The following is a 21,937-nucleotide window of genomic DNA, read 5'->3' as shown; positions in this document are numbered from 1 at the left end:
TCATTCTAGATAACGATACAAAGTCCAAAACTTAAGAAAATTTCAATTTGCTGTTTTTGAATGTGATTAAAAATAATATGCAAAAGTAACTGGTGACAAATTTGTAGCATCAGAAATTTACAGGAATTTTTTAGTGGCAGTCTATTTGGTACATGAAAAAGCTAGTTAGGGGATTTTTATGCTATGATTCAGGAGAAGTGAATTTTTTGACCTCGCGCCAACTTAATCTAATATACTTTGAACAGTGGAGAAAGATGAGTGCTGTGACGTCATTGCGGCACTTCGTTTCGTGGGCTATCATTAGCAAGCTACACTGTAGTGAGGAAAGTTAAACTTTCTGAAAGTAAAATAGCGATTTAGATGGAAATTCCACGGTGAAGTTGCAAGTGAGCAATCTTTTGGAGAGTTACAAAGTTCCAGAATTCCCAAACTTGTTCTTTTACATAATATGTTGATCATACATTCGAGAGATTTTTTAAAAGCACACTCTCAGCTAGGAAATTTTTAGAGGGCGGGCCAATTTCATATGTTTCGATGGTTCACCGTTAATCACGTGATACGGTATTTGTTTAGGTGGAAGGCACAGGTTGCATTATTGTGGGTCCCAGTGCCAAAAGCAGTGAGCGACAAAACGGACATGAAATGAAAAGTGTACTTGAGCTGGTGCTACGTACGTGGACTGGGTCTCCAAAAACGATCTACTGGAACAGAGATCAGGGATCGACAAAATGACCAATGCTACCTTCGCGGAGCATTTACTGGCATGGCAGATCATACGAGAAGGTAGGCAGCAAATTATGCTAACGACTAACGTTATATATGTACTATTTAGGCTACTGCATACTGATTTCCGGCCGAAGTGTTTGGTCTGCCGTAGGCTTCATTGTTATATTGTTCAATAGATCATGCTAGCTAGGCCTGCTACTACGAGTACTACAAACTAAGGCAACTAATACACCGAGAGACATAGGCTAGTACAGTAGTAGTATAGTCAGTTTTGCGCAGTTTGGAACACTGCGAAGTCCGAACACCCCTAAGAAATACGCTATTTCACGATGAGACAACCTACAGCAAGAGCCAATTGCACGAAAAACTACGAAGCTACAGTTATTTTCTCTCCAAAATGACCCAACCATATCAAGTATAGTTTCAGGTGATTTATACCATGAGATATAGTTTTGGGGTGTTTTAAGGCTTAGGTGTCCGAACTCCGCAGTGTCCATGCTACTGCAGTGCAGGCTGCTGTACAAACTGTAGCCTAGCCTAGGCCGAACATTTCATGAAGTGTTATTTATGCTTTTCTACTTATATTCGCCTACTAAGCATGATCAGTATGGAAGTGTGCAGTATCATGTGTTTGGTTTATGATTCGGTAGCTTTGCAAATATGAATAGGACTTAGCCTACATTAGTGTAATATGGATTTGGTAGGGAGATCTCCCCACAAGAAAATTAAACTCGAAAGAAATGCAACTTCTCATGAGCGGAGCAATAGCAAAAGTAGGACTACTGTAGCCTAGCTCCAGGCCCAGATTTATAAAATTATGCACCATGGAGGGCCTGCCTCAATTTGATGGTTATTCCTGTCAAGAGCATTTTTGATATGGGCATATTTATTTTGTAACTGTAAGTCTAGTATGCAATGAGATACGTGAGGGACGGGCCTTTACGCAATAAAGTAACTGTTTTCATTTCCTACTCTACTTTACCAGCACAATTATAGAGTTCCTAGCAACAAATAAATTAGTCTCACAACTTGAAAATTTACTGCATATTTGCATGCATGGTCATTCTCAGTTATAGACTACTAATTTGTGTAGCCATTTCAGTTTTGTCTTTTTTTTTGTCTGAGAATGGGTTCTTAAGTGGTGAAATAACCTCGAATCTGCTGAGCAACTCCAAGATGAATTAAGTTACTAAGGCATTGGGTTCTTTTACTTTTTTAAGTCTAATATGCATAGGCTAGGATATTTACTTTGCTTCACTTGTTTGTCAATCCGCATAGCCACTTAAGCTGTTGATGATTCTCCACTTGCAAAGAAAAAATGTACGCATTAATTTAAAGGCCGTGGCTATTCTTACAACTAGTCTTAACAATTATTTATAAACTATTCTTACGACATCGGCGAATTCATGCGCAGTAAAGTAAATAAAGCAACTGCGCATGTAGTAGGGGTAAACCTAACCCTAACCCCTAACCCTAACCCAACCCTTAACCGGAAAATATTGTTACTCCTAGTCGTAAAAAGAGTACTCCTAGTCGTAAAAATAGCCACGTTAAAGTAACTGTGCATGCGTAAAAGGGAATTATTGTTACGACTAGTCGTAAGAATAGCCACTTTGTAATTTAAACTCTTTCACCCAAATTAGAGTTTGCCTATAATACTTCCAACTTAGTATAGTAACTTAAAAAAAAACGGTAGCGGCTTTTCCTGTAACTGTAGTGTAAAGTGATAACTGATATTACTAAGTTTTCCAAATTAATTCAAAACACAAAAGCCTTCTCAGAAAGAAGCTACTGTACACTAGCTCTACAGGCTCCTTTGTTGAATTAGTGAAGGATAGTAGATATTGTTCACATGTTTATGCATTCATAACATGATAGTTTGCTATCATTATTGTTTAATCATAAAATCAAGGACAACATAAACAAATCAATGTCACCAATAATTGTGAATGCCACCATTTTATGTTCGACAAAGTTTATCACATTTAATTTAAAGGATACACCATGCATGGCACATTGACGGACACTGAAGCACATATTGTAGTTGTAATAACGCACCAAATATGCGCTTCATCGGACATGACGCACCATTCCGGGGGTCGTTGAGTCCGTCTTACAATAATTGATAATTTCATCATGATATAGAACATATAACAACATCATAGGCTTCATAGCTCTACACATAATCTGATCATGCAGTTCTAAAAATTATACAAAATGAAAATGATACTACTGATTTGTGAGAGAACTAGAATGGTCACCCATTATATACCATATCATGTTTCTATAGTATATATCTTTTAACAGGGAGTTGTTATGGAATAACAACTCCCTGCTTTTAAACACTTCATTGTTTAGGGCACACCTGTAGAATATTCCGTAATTTTTAGTCTTGGAAATAAGCAAAGCCTAGCTATATTTTTGAAAGCAATTATGCATCCCTGAACATGATGAAATTTGGTGACATATTAGTGTATGAGCAAGCCTACTGGGACATTGTCATTGTAGCATCAAACGTTACATGACATTTAGTGTATGTAAGGTATTAGTAGATGAGTTATAATACTGCAGGTGTATACTACTAACATTGAAATAAGAAATATAATAGAAATAGTTGCACATCACTAGTTTAGGTTTGCACTATATTAGTAAATGGACCATTCTTGAATACTTGCAGAGTTGATACTATACATACTGTAAATCATAAAGCAGATGTGATGAATTTATGCTGCCAATAGCAAAGTTCTGTATTAACTAGTAGTGTTATTACTGTTCTGTGTTTGCAAAATTGATTTGAATTTTTGACTATTTAGTGAAGGGCAAAATGTGGTATTCAGTAATTTATGTTGGAAGTTATATAATTCACTATGTCAGGGATTTGCTCACACTGGGCAGCTACTGTACGCCCAGCAGTTCTGAATGCCGCCCCGCACAAACAGTATTTAACCTTTTTCGCCCAACACTTTTTGATGATAATTTAATAAGTTTTACCATAACCAAAATCTGGGAGAATATATGGCACAGAATAGGAATATAGCACCACCTAAGCATACTTCATGTGCAAATTTGTCCATTTGGGGGTGGGGGGGTACCCCACCCATGAAATCCCTCTCCCAGGGTGTGGATCACACTACCGTCCAATCTGCCTGGCACTCAAATATTCATGAGCACTTCCCTGCTATGCGTACAGTATGCATTCTGATATATTATTAACTTTGCACATCCCGGTATTATTTGTCTTTTCCAGTTGAAGGTGTGTGCCCAATTAAGAAACTCGAGAGGTTGGTATCCAAACTGATCAACCAGAAAAGATAACACCAGTTCCTCAATGAAAGGCCATGCCCAACAGAGGCTGATGCAGCAATGCACTCCAGCAGCTATACCCCAGTGGAGACTGGTAATTTTTTGATGTACATACTGTAACCATTCCATGCTGTAAATAAGTCTACATTTTAACTAGGTCTGCAGTCTACTACTGTAGGACTGTATATGACTAACCAGATTTAGGACATTGGACACATTTATTCATTTATTGTATTATGTTTTATTAATGACATAGACATGTAGTGCTAAATATGGTGCTAATACAGCCACTGGAGGTCTGTAAATGTGAGGGACCCAAAAATGTTCAAACCCCACAAGTTAATGATAACAGTACCTGTAGTATTTTTCCTTATCTCTGAAAAATAAAGACATTTACCAATCTTGTAGAATGTGCTACCTACCTGTCTGAAGCAGTTTGTGTTAAAAAATTGCACATTTATTCTTTTCTCTTTATGTTTTCTTTTTATGTTTCATGATGATGTGGCATCATTCGTACATACAGTACAGTACTTGCACTGCTTAAAGATAGTTACTCTTAACTGCCTATACTGAAGTTGTCATCTGATCAGGTTGTCATGTGCATATAGTTTCATATCAGCAAAGACATTGACATTTTTGGCAAATTTTGAGTGTGAGCTATATTTCTAGTTTAACGTGTTAGGGGCATCATTAAGGTGGTCTACTTTCACCCAGATTTGAACAATAATTTTAGTTATTACAATGAGTACAAGTTACAATCTCAGTGAATAAACAAACATAACATTTGTGCTGGCTCCAACCCAGTTACCTTGGCTATGAGCCTGAATGTCTCTTTTGCAATTAAAATCAAATAAATCATATCTTGGAAAATCATTTGAACAGGTATATCTTTGTGACACTTCTGTCCTCACACAATGCCATAAATATGTCTTTTTTCCATTTTCATTTCACATTACAGATGTACAGAACATCCTTTAGAGGAACAGTACAGCACAGCATAGCGTTATGGCATGATGGATGTTTTGCAAGCAGATATAAGGGTTGGAACTGGAAGTATTTGTGTTGGATTGTTTCATTAATAAATGTGTGCTTCTCTACTTTACGTAAGATGATTGTCATATTTCTTGTTCTCCAGTGAAAGCTATGGATTTGCATAGTGAACGTTGTTAACATGGATACGGACAATTTTGAAATAGCTGATGTCAAAGCAGTTTCTCAGCGTATTTAAATACCATACATCAAGGACACAAGAGTGGACAATGGGAGTAACAAGTATCCAGAATGTAGATATCACAAGGCTTCAAGACAATTGAACAAACTGTACCATAACAGACAACAACAAACATGATGTCTCAGTAAAATGAAGTTACTAAGCTAGTGCAATGTATCATAAGAATTTATCTTCTCCATGGTGTCAAACATTGATTGTTGCATTCAGTGTGTTATGTATCCTTCTCCTTTCTGTAGTATTTAGCATTGATTTGCATGTTCATTCATAGCGTAAGTAAACTACATAATTGATGTCATCAAAGTTACAACTGTGTCATATTAAATAAGGAAATAATTGAAATATTGGTTTCACTACATACTTGATTGTACACTATTTGGCTTTCCATGATAGCAATATCTGATCTTTTTAATTACTGTAGCTTGTTCAGTCATACCAGTAGTTCTAATGTGACATTGATCTTGGGTTATTTATTGTTGGTACAGAATAACTTGTCTTTATTTTGTATTGTGTGAGATCAATTTAACATAACATATTTTGTGATGTCATAGAGTGTTGAAGAGGTACTCTAACTTGCAGCTAGTAGTGATAAAACAGTTCATTCAGTGCTCTGATGATAATCCCAGTCTGGCCCAGTGGCAGATGGAGATAGTGGCAGATGGAGATGTTTGAAATGCAGGGGACATTATAGGGTCTTTTGAAGTTTTGGCAAAAGTTCTTTTGCATGTAAAGCTGCTATACTTACTGTATCATGGAGAAGTTCCACAATGGAGGCATGGCGTCTCCTAGCCTTATTTGGGTATATGTCCTTGCATTCCGTATTTGGAATACTGCCCTACTATTGTTTGTATTGCTTATTCTAAAGTTAGGTAAGTCAGTATTGTAACATGTTTTTATTTTTAACACATTGATTGCATCTGTACAGTTCTTACATTGAGTTCAACTATATACGATAACCATGAGCAGGGAAAACTTACCACTATCTCACTTGCATTTCTTAATGTTCAAGTGACCATATTCATACTTTAACCAAAGCATTTCTTCCATATTAGATAGTGTTTATCCAGAGTAGGTTACAGGATATTTTCAAGGTGGGCTATGTAGTATTGTCCCCAATTTAGCATGCTATAATTGCTAGAATATTTAATATGTTCCTAGAGGTATTTACTTTCCAAATTGTTCTAAGGCATTCTAATTGAAAGCATAAGATGCCTGAATGTCCCAGTGAGGTAAATTTCCTGGAATGTGGTAATAAAACCAGTTTCAAAACTTTGACCAAAGGTAACCATATTTGAATATCTGGTTTATTTGGGGCCAATACAGCATACTCTGGTCGAGAGTTGGCGTGGAAGCCACCATATGTTTGTAGTAATGCAGTAAAATGTAGTAAAGGCAGCTGGAGGAGTCCAGTTTACCCCTGTGCCGAAGGTCATTCATCTTTTAGGGTTTTTTGGAGAACACTTTAACCTTCCCAACCACAGAGCTCCCAACTGACCCACAATTCGCGTGTTGGACCCGCATTCTAACACCCAAAGCCCCTGACCCACTCAAGCATCCCAAAAACCTGCATTGTAATTGACAAGTATACATTTAAAAAAAATGCATCAAATTTGGACTTAGCAACCATCATTTCTTTAGCATTTAGTATAATAGAGTATAAAACCTCCTTTACTTCATCATTTGAACCTCAAATTAGGCTATATTTCATTTCATTGGGGCGAGCAGCGAACATTTTCATGCCACGGGCAAGAATGAATTATCACCTACTACTCAATTTATTGATGTTACACACAAAAAAATGCATATTTCTCAGAAAATTGTGGGTGACAAAAGCCTTTCTAGGTGCCACCAGTTTACATGTAGGCATCACCAGGATTCCAAAAAAAAAAGGGGGAGGGAGACACCCCCCATATACCCCTCCCCCAGGACGGCAATTCGTGGCATGGACCAGCATTTGCCTTCTCAAGAGTTGGGAGCTATGCAACCATACCATTAACGACATGTCTCTATAGGCCCAGGGGATTGAATCCTTAGGTAGCCGTCCTGGGCTAGTGCGAATCAGCAGAGAGAGGTTGTGGATGCTACGCCTTCGCACCATTTAACCTCATGGGCTCAACATTCAGGAAGGACATGACTAACTTTTCTTCATTCCCCCTCCTCCCCTTGCCCCCTCCCCCATTACTCCTCTTCTCATAGCTTTTTCCACCCTTTTTTTCTACACACTTTTCTGTCATTGTCCTTCTCCAGTTTATTCCCTACCCCTTCCCTTAATCCTCTCTTTGTCCCTCCACTGTTTATCTCCTACCTATCCTCTTCCCCTGTTGGTTTTTATCTTTCATTCCCTGTTGGTTTTTATCTTACATACTAATCCCCTTACATCTATCTCTTTGTGTTCACCATGCTCATTAACCTGTCTGTATTATGTGCGTGTTTTTTTCTACACAGGCTCTCTAGTGGATAAGCTGTTTGCTCACTGTTTTATTTTATTTTGAACTCAAGTATTGAAGAACGTTAGGCCAGAAGCAAGTCGTTTCGTCAAATAACAGTACATAAGCAGCACACATTCAGTCACATGTTTACAGAGAATTACACGACGAAACTATTCGCATTTTATTTCTTCAGCAATTTCTCCAACAAAAATCAGCAGCACGAGATCATACGGGCCCATATGACTTTCCATAACAACTACCTGGTGCTACGAGCTGGTATAGCGTTTTCCCAGCAGTACAATATGCACTGTTCCATATAGCAAATCGAAAAATTGCGTAACTCGAATAGCACACAGTACAGTTACACAGTGTGCCTATAGGTTACGCAACACTGAGAGGCAGATTAGAATCTCGGAAATTTGATACCTTCGCGGTAACGGTACCCATTTGCGTATGCTGTTTATAGCTAAGGATGAGAATGCCATATTAAAGAAATGAATATGTTGCCGCTGTGAGAAGAGGGCAGCATTGTTTTTATTTTTTTAATCGGGGAATACGTTGAGACAAAATTTTTGATTTTAGCAATTTCCTAGCTGAGAGTGTGCCTTGAAATCCTAGTCGTACTTATTGTCCAGGGATGAGCCTGGGGTAAAAAAAAATGACTGAACTTTGTGGGTGATACTATACTAACGCCAAAGGCGTCAGTCAGCACGCAGCGCGACACTTTTACAGGTGGGGTCCATGGGCCTGCCGTAGGGCCCGTGATGGGGTCCATGGGCAACACCCCCGGTTGGGGTCCAGGGGTCGAAGCCCCCGAAAGCTCTGAGAAATTAGATTTTGGTGCCTATTTTATAAAGAAATTTGAATTTAATAAAACACTCAAAGCAAAGTTTTCACACTCAAAATGTGCACACTGAAGCCACATGCCTAGCCTGTCGTTTTTACCCTACTTGATTCTTTCAATCATGGCGACCCATAATTAAAAAGTTACTGTTCATAAAATGTACGCAATGGTCAGTTTTAATCTGGAAAATGATATGATCGGAAGGACTGGTTCCCATTTTTCACTAAAAAATTCCATTAATTTCTTTAATCAAGAATAATTAATACTAAAATGGCCAAAATGAACTAGGATAGTTGGTTCAGTCTGATCAAGTTTTTGATAAATAAAACACAAACAATCAAGGAAGTAAATGACATAATATTTACCTTGTGGGAATCCAATTCTGTTTTGAGCTTATTCTGGGCCCATTTGACTTTGATTGCCTGAGAGTTGACTTCTTCCTTCAAATGTTCTATCTCCTTCTGGAAGTTGTCTCTTTCTGAATCCTGAAAGAATGCAACCGAAACGATCAAATTGCTTTAAATGTTCGGATCTGAGTACAGTTACAATCTGCAGAAGAACTTAATTTGACTACCACAGCCAAATGGAAGTAAACATACATTTGCTAACAACACAGATGGAATGTTGCCGTAGTTGCCTCCCAAAGTTCACAAATATTCCAACCCTTACAAAAAATCAGACGATAGCAAGAAAGATAACTGTTTGCTGACATGTCCCTCTCCAAGGTGCCCTGTAAGATATCCCTTGATGATCCAAACTCAATCAACAAATCCCAAGCATTAGACAGGGGAGGAGAGGAGAGGAGTGTGTTTCACCTTACCGCACACATTCTGCTCCCCCCCTATGGTGACCTTCACCATCCACAAATCAGACGAACTACAACTTTGGATGGTCAAGTTGAAGTTTTGTGTGTAAACTTAGACTAACCCCATTGGCATGGGAATTTCTTGCACAAAACTATAACAGAATTACTCAGTTGTAACCACTGATATTGAAACTAGTTAACAATGTCTAGCCAAGTTGCAATGTTAATACCTTGCTATACTGTCCTGTCACATCATGCTTCAAGCCAGTAATATTGACAGAACGAACAGTTCCTAACCTTTATCTGATAGAAACGGGATATACATGCATACTGCTCATACTGTCCATATGAGTCCTTTAAAGCATGACATAAAAAGCACAGTATATAATTAGTGTTTACGCGGGTCAAAAAATGGGAACCAGGTACCCGAGAGCCGTTACTCGTCGGGTATCCGGGTACCTGATAAAAAATTGTTTACCCTCGTGTATCGCGTTTCTCAAGAAATTACATATTGAATGCTATACTACATGAATTATATTCTCCTCTGACAATCAACCCTTTTTCATTACGGTTGCCATGGTCGCATTGGCGACCACCATTCTCGGCTGGCGATGAGAATTTCTGGAAAATTTAATGCTAGTCGCCAGCCCTATAATACTGTGGCGAGTTTTTGCAACTGAAAATTTCATCAATGCTTTACAAAATAACGAAGGTACCCGCCCGACGCGGTACTACCTGGTTCCTTATTTATTACCCGAATCCTACGCAAAGTGTGATTTTTTTTTGGCAAACCGATGGTTAGGCAGATTTCCCATTGACTTAGTGTGGTGTTAGGCTACCATGTGGTCGAAGATAACAGCAATAACGAAAGTATTCCATGGATATCTTATAACTGCGTCACAATTTCATCTAATAAACAGACGGCTAGGCTAGATTACCCCATTGACTTAGTGTGATGTTAGGCAACCATGTGGTCGAACATAAAAGCAATAATGAAAGTATTCCATGGATATCTTATAACTGCGTCACAATTTCAGCGAATAAACAGATGGTTAGGCTTAGCCAGATTTCCATTGACTTAGTGTGGTGTTAGGCTACCATGTGGAAGAAATTATTATTTATTCATTCGTTTATTTCATAGAAGGAAAGGCTGACAAGGAATTTCACAAGATGTTTATGGGTTATAGACAGGATAACTAAAAAATAATAATCGCAAGTGGCTTTTTACTAATCGTTTATTCCAAATGCGATCAAATTGCGCGAATCGCGCAATCTAGCGGCTAATGCGAACCCTGGGCCTGCATATTAGATAGTAGTAGTAATAACTGTTTAAGAGCTAAATTGGATATTTATATGGTCTGATCCAATAGACGTGGAGAGCAAGCATAATCAGCGGCGGCAGTGTGATGTTAGTAGTTATGTTAATTATATGAAGTAATTAACAAGTTAATGAAACAAACAAAAGCAAATAGAAATTATTGAGGAAGGTTTTATACCTTATCTTACACCTATGTATTTGAACATGAAAACATAAAGTAAGATAATTTTCACCGTACCCATTTTGTTAGAAAATAATATACATTAGCCTATGTCATTATTTTAAATCAAAATGTACTACTAGCCACTGTCACCAGTACTAACTACTAGCTTAAAGTTCAACGTTAGTGTAGTCAGTACTGACAGTAGTGCTACTCGATGTTGAGCCTAGGCCTAGTGTTTTTTGTACTAATATTTAGCATATCAAAGTGGCGATCACATTTTCATTCTGGGCGACCAGAATTTGGGAAAAATAAAGATCTAGTCGCCACAGGATTTTCCTCCTGGCGACCTCATTCACTGGGGAATTAAAAAGGATTGCTGACAATGGTTTCATGTTCAGAAAAATCTTGGGAAAATCTTGCCTAACCATGGGTTTAAAAAACAAACAAAACACTTTGCGCAGAATTCGTGTAATAACTTAGGAACCGTTCAAACACTTTATATAATACTGGGTGATTTAACTATTGAATATGCAATGACTCTGACCTGTGACATGGTTGTGTTTCTCATCTTGCTCAGCTCTACACGTATTTGTTTCATCTGGATGTTTGTACTTTCTACGTGTTGTTGAGCTTCTTTTGCTTTCTTCTCCATAGCTTCTTTGGCCTTCCTCAAATCTAAGACTTCCTTTTCACTCTTTGCATATTTCAAAACCATATTCTCTTTCTCCTTCATCGCATCCTCATACATACCCTTGACCTTAGCAGAGGGAAAAAATGCAGATGCAATCTGTTGCATTTGTAACAACATTTCTGTTCCAATAAGATTCACTTTAAGTTATTCTCACATTGGTCTCACTATAACAAGTTCCTCTTTTCTTTTGAGACTGTAGCGAATGGCTACTGGTCTGGTGAATTGGTAAGAATGCTGACTAGTGGTATAATGCTGACTTTTTATTGCATAAATGCTACTATTTCTTCATGTATTCTGATTCTGTTACATTACACTTGCTTGATTGTTAAAGCTTTAATGGATTTGAAAAATTGTGTTTCATATGTTCTTCTCTTTGTTGTTGTATTTTTCTAGAGTAGGGAAGTGGAAGGGATGAGGAAGAATTGTAAGGGAAGGTAATGGCATTTAACCAAACTTAAGATTCAAGTAGAATGTATGAAACCATTACAAGATGATCAGTTATTTATATGACCAGAATTACCCATATACAGACAATTAAACTTCATAGTTTGAACAAAATATCATCAACTCTTAAGGAAACCAAAGCAATTTGAAGGGATACCTGATTGACTCTGACAATCATTTCTTGCTGTAACTGACCGATAGCCTTCTTGGCAGCAGCATCGTGACCTCTCAACTTCTCTCTGGATATTTTCAGGTCTTCTTTGTGTTGATCTATCACAACCTGAAGCTGGAAGTAGCAAAATACAGTTTAAATTAATGATTCTTGATTACGGGTGAAGCAACAAAGAGAGTAAAGTTAACATTTACAGTACAACCGGATTTGCATAGCAGTGGATCACACAAAATTTGTTAAACATAATAAAAATTCAATAAACCAGTATGCAAAAATGCATTGTGGTTTCAAAGATGTTACATGAGCAGTTTTCTTCATGAATCTGATGTAATGTATAGTGAGGGTGCACAACATACTTGATCTAATTAATACAGTGAAATGTGAGGTGACAAACAATAATTTACAATGACACAGGCTGTCCTGCAGTGACCATTGACCTCAATAACAGGTTTCTTGTACTAAATGTGATAGATACATCAACATATTAATAATTGAAATCTGTCCTTGTTGAAATATTGTGTAAAACATGGTTTTCACAATTTGACCCCTGGTGAACCCAAACCACCCATTGACCTTTGCCCACAACATTAGGCTTCTTGTACTCAATGTGGTTCAATTACATACCAAATATGTGATCTATTCAAACTTCCCTTTTGATATTATGTTTAGGAACGTGTGTTAGTGTAGAGAGACAGGTAAGAGGGAGCAAAGTAAATAATGTTTCGCATTTCTTGACTTCAAATGACCTATGACCTCCACCAAAAGCAATAATAGGCTCTTTACATTTGATATGGTACATCTACAAACCAAATATGAGATCTGTCCAAGGTTCCCTTCTTGCAATATCATGTTTACAAGGCTTTCACGATTTGACCTGTTGTCCCCAAATGACCTTTGACCTACACCAAAATCAACCAGAATGCAAAAATGCATTGTGGTTTCGATGATGTATCATGTGCAGTTTTCTTCATGAATCTGACGTAACCAAAAAGGCTTCTTGTACTCAATGTTATATATACACATGACATGACATTACATGACATGTATGAGCCCAAGCTTCCAATAATGAGGTATCATGTTTACAAGGTTTTCACAATTTGACCTATGATGACCCCAAATGACCTTTGACCTCCACCAAAAAACAATAGGCTTCTTGTACTCAATGTGGTTCTTCTACACACTACATATGAAATTGGTCCGACCTTCCCTTCTTGAGATATCGTAGCTGAGCGTCACAAACGCACCCATGCACACACACACACACACAGACCATCATGAATGCATGAGTTATGATTATCATCGAAACTGAAAAGGGTTCATTGATAAAGGAATACTCTGGTGACAGACAATGTGAGACACATACAGTGAATAGGATGACAACCGACACTGCTAGAGTTGAAAAGTCTGAAGTGGCAGTTCAAAGGCAAGTCATTATCAAGTTAACCCTTTATTACTGACAAAGCATGGATCTCAATGAGTGGTGAGCCTACTTCAAGAATAAAAAACGTTAAATGCAATGAAGCAAAACCTCTGCATGATCTTACTTCCTTGTTCTTGAACTGGTGAGTTTTAATGTAATTATCTCTTTCCTTTAGTTGCCCATCTCTCGATGAGATGACCCTCTTGGCATCTGAGAGCTGATCTCGTAAAGATTCATTTTCCCCTCTAATTCTAAAATGAAAGAAAAATAAACAATTACGTTTTATTTCCCCTCATTTGTGTGATCATGATGAAAATATACATGCAAATTGCTTTGACATTGTTGTAAGCATATAAGCATGGTCAGTGCTGAAAATAGCTTTGGCATAAATCAAATCTTCCTGACTAAGGTACATTGCATCCATCTTGTGGATTACAACATATTTTTCAACACTAAACTATTTGTATTGAGCAATGCTATACATTGAAAACACAATACTCCTATCATAAACTTTAAACTATACATTCTCTTAAATTGTAACATGGAAAAAATCTTTGAAAGAAAAAAGCCAGAAATAAATTTGTTTTTGAATTATAAAATAGCAACTTCATCTAAGCATGATGCATCCAGGCATGATTTTCTCTCAGGCCTTGTTCACGTTTAAGAACACCTCAGGGAGGTACTAAAGCTGACCCCACCAGGTGCTTCCACATTTGAGAACCGGTGGTGTCATTAAGCAAGTGCGAAAAAGGTCACAATGATTGCTTACAAATCAAAAAGTTTAAATATTTAGAGTACTACAGTGCTAGACTCTCGTCGGGTTTTTATTTATGCGTCGTAAGTGATGAGGGCAGGTAACTAGAGATCTCGGGTCATGTGATCCTCCTACCATTCACACTACACTATTCATTGCCCTTACAGGGTCAGGACTACGGTGTTATACTCTCGCTAGTCTTTATTTATGCGGAAGTGATGAGGGCAGGTAACCAGAGATCTCGGGTCATGTGATCCTCCTACCATTCACACTAAACTATTCATTGCCCTTACAGGGTCAGGACTACAGTGCTAGACTCTCTCTGGTCTTTATTTATGTGGAAGTGACGAGGGCAGGTAACCAGAGATCTCGGGTCATGTGATCCTCTTGCCGTTCACACCACACTATTGATTGCCCTTACTGGGTCAGGACCCTCCCCGAAAGGGAGAGCAAGACTGTGGGGCCTGATCCTGAGAACACGCAAAATTTGATCCCCCTTGCGTTCTCAAATGTGAACAAGACTTTCATTCCAACAATCCTCTTTCAAGCTTCAATATATTACAACATCTGAAGTCAATCAATTTCGTACCAAGAGTAAAATCAAAGCAAACAGTTCATAGATACACACTTGATGAACATGTTGTTTTTTTCTACAAAAGTTTGCATACAAATTATCTATCATGCTACTGTATATATAGGTCACATTTTGTGGTTATTTCGTAAACTTCAATGCTCGTATCTAGGTCACATTGGAACCCAACTCAATTGAAATGCAAAAATATCAGAAGCAAAAACATAAACAAAACACAGGATTTTTTTATCAGTGTGCAGTGATGACCTCTCCAGACCCATTTGGACAACTTCAAATATCAAATATCAATTATCTACATGTAATAATAAAATAAAATATAAAAATTCGAGGCATATTCATATGAACCGAATTATTAGATAAATGTTCCTCTTTTGATTATCCAACATAAATTTCTTGCCCAGATAATCCTTAAAGCTGGTTCTTACCTTTCCAGAGCCACTGATTTCTTTTTATGCCTCACTTTCAGAGCCTCCAGTTCCAATTTAATCTTCTGATAATCCACGAGTCCCTCGATTACGGCTTCCTTGGTTAATCCGTTGGCTAAGTCTAAATCTGACTCTTGAAGGTCACTATCCTCGCTGACGTTGTCCAATTCCGCATCCAGTTGAGAGAGTAGAGCATCCTCTGCACACTCAAGGTCATCTTCGTCTTTCTTCCAACTGTCCTCGGGACCATCACATCCTTTTCCTTTCTCTTCATCCTTAAATATTTCAACTTCTGGTAAAGAGTTTAAAACCTCCTGATCAGTGGTCTTTGTAATACTAGTATGTGAAACACTGATGCCTTCTTTGGCACTGACAGCCTTATTAGTTATTGAGGTATTTACACTACGGCTGGAGTCTTTTATATGATCAGATGCTTGTTGAATGGAATTTTCAGAGGGGGTGGCTAAATGACCCTTTTGGAATGCATTGTTTAATTCACTGTCAGTTGAAGACCGGGTTTGGAGACCAGGCATGACCCCTCCACTGAGGTGTGGACTTTCGACCTTACTCTTCGCATTTGCGATGTTGGTTTCTGTTGGTGGCAATTCTTGGCCCATCTGAGATTCACTTTCTAGTTGTAAACAGGAATGGTCACTGTGGTCTGAGTCTCCATGGTGGTGGTCATCCTGGGAAGCTCTTTGGAGATCAGGTTCCTCATGTTGGCCGGCCATAGAGCCATCCTCTTCATTTCCTGCAGCATCATCCCTCTCTTTATCTTGCTCGGCTACAACTCCGAGAGGGACAACACTTTCCGAGCTACTTTGAGAGATCTGATCAGCATCGCTGAACTCCTTTACACTGGAAGTACTATTTGGAATGGAAACATCTGAAGGGGTTTGATGAGACATAAGGGTAGATTGCTGGGATATTGGGTCATGTGATATGGTGCCTGTACTAGACTCTTCACATGTGGTTTCTGAATGACCTGTTCCATTGGTGGTTGAAGGAGGGGTTACTACCTTGGGTTCTTCCATGGTATCATCTGTGGACTCCTGTGGACCCCTTCCATCAATAAATGCTTCTCATCATGTCTGAAAATAAGTCTTCTTGAAGTATGGTATTGAAATCTGTAGGGGAAAAAACAATGCTATCAAGAAACACAACATCATCAGATAGTACAGTGTAATAGGTCTCACCATTTTCATCAGGATTAACCAATACCTAATGGAACCATACTCTACTTTAATAGTTAAATATGGTCCCTGAAAACAACCTGTTACTTTCGTCCACCAAATTTGCATCTGGAGGAATGAAAGCAATCTTGAACTTGAATGGTAATGAAACAAAGTGAAATAAAGGTCACTGCATTACACTTGACGAACACTAACCTAAATTTCCTATCTCAATTAAGCATCTAATGACTTGGTGATAAATAAGAGCTGGTTGGAAGTAACAAGAAGACATATAGCATCTTATAAGGCTAGATTTACTCATAGGCTAGATACATAGGCTACAGTAGATACATACAGTACCTCTAAGGCTAGATTTTACCAAACAATGGTACTGCCTAAGGCTATGGCTTGGATGATTACTACAAGCGATACCAACTTTTGCTATAATACCATAATTATATATAAAGAAAAAAGGCACAACACTGGCAGGGCCTTAGCTACGTTCGGCTAACCCAGTCCCGAAAACTTCAAACTGTAACTTTAGTTAACTTCAAGTCTGTCTTCACCTAACTTTCTTCCAAGCTCCCATGTTCTGAGATTTGCGGTCTATTAGAGTTGTCAGATACAAGTTAAAAAAGATATCAATTTTCTCTTTTTCATAAGGAATGCTATGAAACTTGTGTGCGAGCATTTTCCTTCTCCTAATATGTCATCAGCAATCAATGTTCAGAATTTTACACTGTACTTGACCATAGGCGTAGGAGCCTAATTTGATTTGGGGGGCTGTAATGACTTGCCCGAAAAATAAAACCAAAAATACGCGCGCGTTCAACATCTTAATGTGCTATCATATAGGCATTCATTGGTTATAATTTATTACATGACATGCTGATAACCGATGAAGGCCTATATGACATGCACAAAGAGATGTTGAATGCGCGCGGGGCGCGCGAAAAAATTGGGTTATATTTTCCGTGTTATCACCCTTCCATAGTGGTTAGAATTATTGGGGAAGTTGTTACAACAATAACGATAATAATAATATCAGTTTAACCATTGAAAAACACATTGCAAATTATTCTTCTTTCTGTAGGTGCCCGAAATTCTCAGCATATAGCCCGAATTTTCACCAATAAAATTGAAAAACACATTGCAAATTATTCTTCTTTCAGTACAGTAGGTGCCCGAAAAATTCTCAGCATATTGCCCGAATTTTCACCCAAAAAATTGAAAAACACAACAAATTATTCTTCTTTCAGTACAGTAGGTGCCCGTAAAATTCTCAGCATATTACCCGAATTTTCACCCAAAAAATTGAAAAACACAACAAATTATTCTTCTTTCAGTACAGTAGGTGCCCGAAAAATTCTCAGCATATTGTCCGAATTTTCACCAAAAGAAATGGGTTGGGGGGCTGCAGCAAATGGGGGGGGCAAAGGGGGCAACCCCCCCACTTGAGCATATTTTTTGTACGTTTTTATGATATCGCTAGTAATTTCAAATAGATGCAACTTGCAAGGCCTGGGAAGTGCAATTTCCAGCGATTTGGGAGGCATTTTCGGCCAAAATTTTCTTGTACTGTACAGTACGCTTCGCGCCAACTCATGTTGGCGCTACGCTTAGATAGTTTCCAATGCTGAATCTACGGCTCGGATAGTTTGCGTACAGGTTTGCCCCTCCCTTGGCAAATTCCTTGCTACGCGCCTGAGCTTAATGTTACAAACAGGTGCAATATATACTTCAGTACAAGTAACCTGAACTTGAGAGAGTTCAAATTTTGAACCATTGCTTCTGTAACAAACACTCTCAAAAGGAGTTTACTGTGTGAAACAGTTTGCTAGATGCACACGCAATATGTATATGCAAGGTTTTGCCGTGTGAGAGTGCTGAGACATGTTCCGACCTACTGTAAGACTCAAAGACCACAATAAGAAAAATTAAAATGCACCACTCTTATCCTTACTATAAAGAATTTTTTGAAATTGATTTAAAAATTTATGGGATGCATATTTAGGTGTTAAACTGACGATCATTTGACCATGCCCACCTCACAAAACATTCGTATAAATTTCAGACCATGCTGTACGTCATTCCAGGGGCTTGTGGTTCTATGTTTTTACATGTCTGAGGTTAAGAATTTCTTTTCACTTGATCAAAATAGATTATGACTCACAACATCTTTCTCTTATTCTCTGTTCTCCTTCCCCATCTACAATTATTGTTCAATCCATTTCTGCCAACCATTCTGGGAAATGCTGACATTAGTGCAGCATAGATTCCTTCAGCCCAGCTTATCCTATTTCAACCCTGTATCATTACAATTGCTCCACACACAAGCATGGAAACATTTTTTGTGATGAAAATGTAACAAAGGTATACTAACATTATGAATTGTGCACATTAGGGTGATCATTTGTTTACACAGGTAAATGTAATGCCGCAGCTGATCAATCTGCTGAAAAGGGTTTTGTGTACATGTGAATTACAGAGATGCTAAAAATATATGCAGAATTTTTTTATGGATTATATGCCAACCAAATCAACGGAAAATATCTACTAACTATTTAAGGTCAAATCTCTGTAACATGACTGTAGTAGCCATGTTCTTAGCCCCGTATTACTTTAATGCATTATTACCGCTCAAATTACGCCTTTGCTGAAATACTTTAATAACAAGGCACTGGTCTATGAAACTTATTACTTTTGTAGGATCATGAACGTAGGCCTAGGGATAATAAATTTGGCATTATTTGTTATTCTTGCCTGACATTTATAAAATGCACTTGTAGTTCTGACGACCTCAAAAGGAAATTTGACTGTCAGAAAAGGAAAAACATTGTCATCTCAGAAGATTGGATGAACGTTAACAATATACCTCCATGAATCAACGCATACCGCTTGCCTTATTTAGATGGGCCTGTGCAAGAACAAGTGTTTGCAATAGTAGCTTCTTTAAGCACATACTTGTACAAAATTTCTCAGTGTTTCCCCAGCTGCCAAAGTCACCACTCTTTCAGCCCTTTTTACGCATTTTACTGGTAATTTCCTGATTCTGTTTCTCCGGTTTTATGTATTTAAAGAAATGTACCAAACCGGTTAAACTGCAGTTTCAAGAACCGGTTTGAGTTACAAGACCGGTTAACCGTGCCGCCTTAAAGTTCTGCTGTATGGACCCCAACTATAGCACGCTATCATGGAAGTTTCTTGAGATTTCATAATCGACCTGCCTTGGTCGTAAAATGACCTCTTTACCAATTAGTCTGCAACGCTTGCCACATATTATTTCTTGTATGAGGGTCTTTGTCCACATATTTCCACACAGTGTTTACACAAGGAGCCTAATGGTGTTAAGAAGCTATGTAGGCTAATTGTACAGCCTGAGGTCGATTTACGACCTTGGCAGGTCGATTACGTAATAACAAAACTTTCCTAGCTATAGGCTAGCGTGCTATAATTGGAGCCAATAAAGCAGATCTTTCATGAGATCTTGCCTTTTCAATAACATTAGAAAATCACTAATACTGAATAGTACATGCTCAGGAAGAAAGCAGAACCTGTCAGACTAATTTAGTCCATGACAAAACTGTCAAGTTCTTAATCAGTATACTACAAGTTATTGCATGTCAAGCCTAATATTAAACCATACCTATCCAGTAAGTTGCATTCGTCAATTGAGAATAGTGTTTGCATATATAGTATTCATTTCCCTATATTATGAATTAGGCCTAAGCCTACCTGTGCAAGTGCAATGTGTTTTACGTAGGTGCCATTGGCCTAACGTTAGCTGTCTTACTCTTAGTCATCAAATAATGTTGCTTAGTGTAGGGTGCAATTTAAGCTTACTACAACGTTATGCTCTTTGTAATTATTTTACCATATGTCTGCTGTGTAAAAATTAAATCACACTATTCGGTGGCACATTCACTGGCTCCAACATGATACATTAGCTAGCTCATCAGTATCATCAAGAAACAGTATGTGTACACGTCCTCAGTCAGCCTGTAGTTCAACTATAGAAATATAAAAGAGAACGCAGATCTGGCCTGTATACATGCAGTTGTACGTGCAGTTGTATGTGCTCTTCTGTGAGATCTATATCGTGCTAATATCGTTCTTTCGTCTATTTCTATGAGAAAAAGAACTGACTGGATGACCCCAACCAGACTGACTAATTTGTTATTGTACGTTTTTGCCACTTATTTTACCATTCAGTCAGATTTGTTCTGTTACTTTGAACACTGCGATTTATACTTGTTTTATACTTGGTGATTTGCAAAGTTCTGCCAGGGGGTCCATAGTCAAGAATTCTGAGTTGGAGGGGGACTATCACTTAACAGAAGGGGACCAGCAATTTTTTGGAGGGGCACCAGCAATATTCGTAACTGCTACACAATCAAACTGGGGAAATTTTCCCGAATGGTGCTGCTCGATTGATTATTGGCCGATAACTTGAAAACGTTGAATCTGTGAAATTACATTCACACGTGTTCGCTATGCAGACTTGTGTTGTATACGTTGACTCCCTATCTCTTTGTTCTATTTATATACGATTAATTCTACTCAAGTAAACATTTATTTGATGTAAAATAGTTCACAAAGTAACGTGACACTATTCTGCCCCCCCTCGAGTTGATAGTTCTCCTCCTCGAATTGATGGTTCCCCTCCTCAGTCGATCGAGTTGTTGGTGCCCAGTGGCGTCGCCAAGGGGGGGCCAGGGGGGGCACGTGCCCCCCTGGAAAACCTAGTGCCCCCCCGAGTGCCCCCCCATCTGAGATTTGGGTTGGTAAAAAAATATATATATATTTTGTTATATTCAACTCCCATCATCTGAGTTGGTTTTTCATAAGGACAAAGAAGCACAGTAATTCGTATTTTCTTCAAATGAGCTGCGAAAAAATGAACAAGTTTATCCTTGAACGTCGGGTATCGAAGTCGTAACCCGCGCCATCACAACAGGTGTCGATATTTACATTGAATGTGTCAGTGCTCACGCCATACCAGCGGATATACAAGTCCGCTTCGCGAGCTACATGACTGTGAGAAGGGAGGGTACTGCAATATGTTGCCTTGGTCTGAGGTTGACAGGTTAGGAGCTGACGAAATGTGAGAATGTGAGGGTCCGCAGGCACCATACTTGCCTATATTTGTGGACCCATATATTAACCCTGTTGTGTAGGGGGTGCAGAGGTCATTTGAGGTCAGATGCTTGTAGGAACAAATGGCGAATGTTCACACCTGCATACTGAGCCATACTCGATGTGTGATCAAACTTTGGATTGCATGGTGAGATCCCTGATAGGAGCCAATAACGATGCTGGAACCTGTTACATCTTAATAGATAATGGGCGAAAACGAGAAGGACAAGAAAGGAGTCGGGGTCATGCACACATTAATTCAACAAATGTAGGTTCTATTGATAGGGTTAGGCATAATATCGACAGCATGTGGTT

General features: G+C 38.4%; 1 protein-coding gene and 1 long non-coding RNA gene across 4 annotated transcripts in view; one reads left to right on the top strand and one right to left on the bottom strand.

Annotated features, from left to right (window-relative positions):
* Nucleotides 1–20,592, bottom strand: part of LOC139968141 (coiled-coil domain-containing protein 186-like) — a 103,657-nt gene extending 83,065 nt beyond the window's left edge. The window contains exons 1-6 of one of the 3 annotated variants that reach the window (XM_071972532.1): nucleotides 20,361–20,592; nucleotides 15,315–16,441; nucleotides 13,668–13,794; nucleotides 12,109–12,237; nucleotides 11,361–11,573; nucleotides 8,896–9,015 (exon numbers count right to left, since the gene is read on the bottom strand). In XM_071972532.1, coding sequence (XP_071828633.1) covers nucleotides 8,896–9,015; nucleotides 11,361–11,573; nucleotides 12,109–12,237; nucleotides 13,668–13,794; nucleotides 15,315–16,348 — 1,623 coding nt within the window. In that variant the 5' untranslated portion in view covers nucleotides 16,349–16,441; nucleotides 20,361–20,592. The remainder of the gene's footprint in view (nucleotides 1–8,895; nucleotides 9,016–11,360; nucleotides 11,574–12,108; nucleotides 12,238–13,667; nucleotides 13,795–15,314; nucleotides 16,442–20,360) is intronic. The other 2 variants (XM_071972531.1, XM_071972533.1) reach the window with 2 other exon arrangements.
* Nucleotides 597–8,885, top strand: LOC139968143 (uncharacterized). The gene is made up of 3 exons (XR_011793230.1): nucleotides 597–783; nucleotides 3,974–4,123; nucleotides 4,988–8,885. It is a non-coding gene; the product is annotated as an uncharacterized lncRNA (long non-coding RNA).
* Nucleotides 20,593–21,937: the final 1,345 nt, after the last annotated feature.

Source organism: Apostichopus japonicus, chromosome 5 (assembly GCF_037975245.1).
Source record: "Apostichopus japonicus isolate 1M-3 chromosome 5, ASM3797524v1, whole genome shotgun sequence".
Classification (NCBI taxonomy): domain Eukaryota; kingdom Metazoa; phylum Echinodermata; class Holothuroidea; order Aspidochirotida; family Stichopodidae; genus Apostichopus; species Apostichopus japonicus.
The sequence above is the reverse complement of the archived record's forward strand: the minus strand, read 5'-3'. Positions and strand labels throughout refer to the sequence as shown.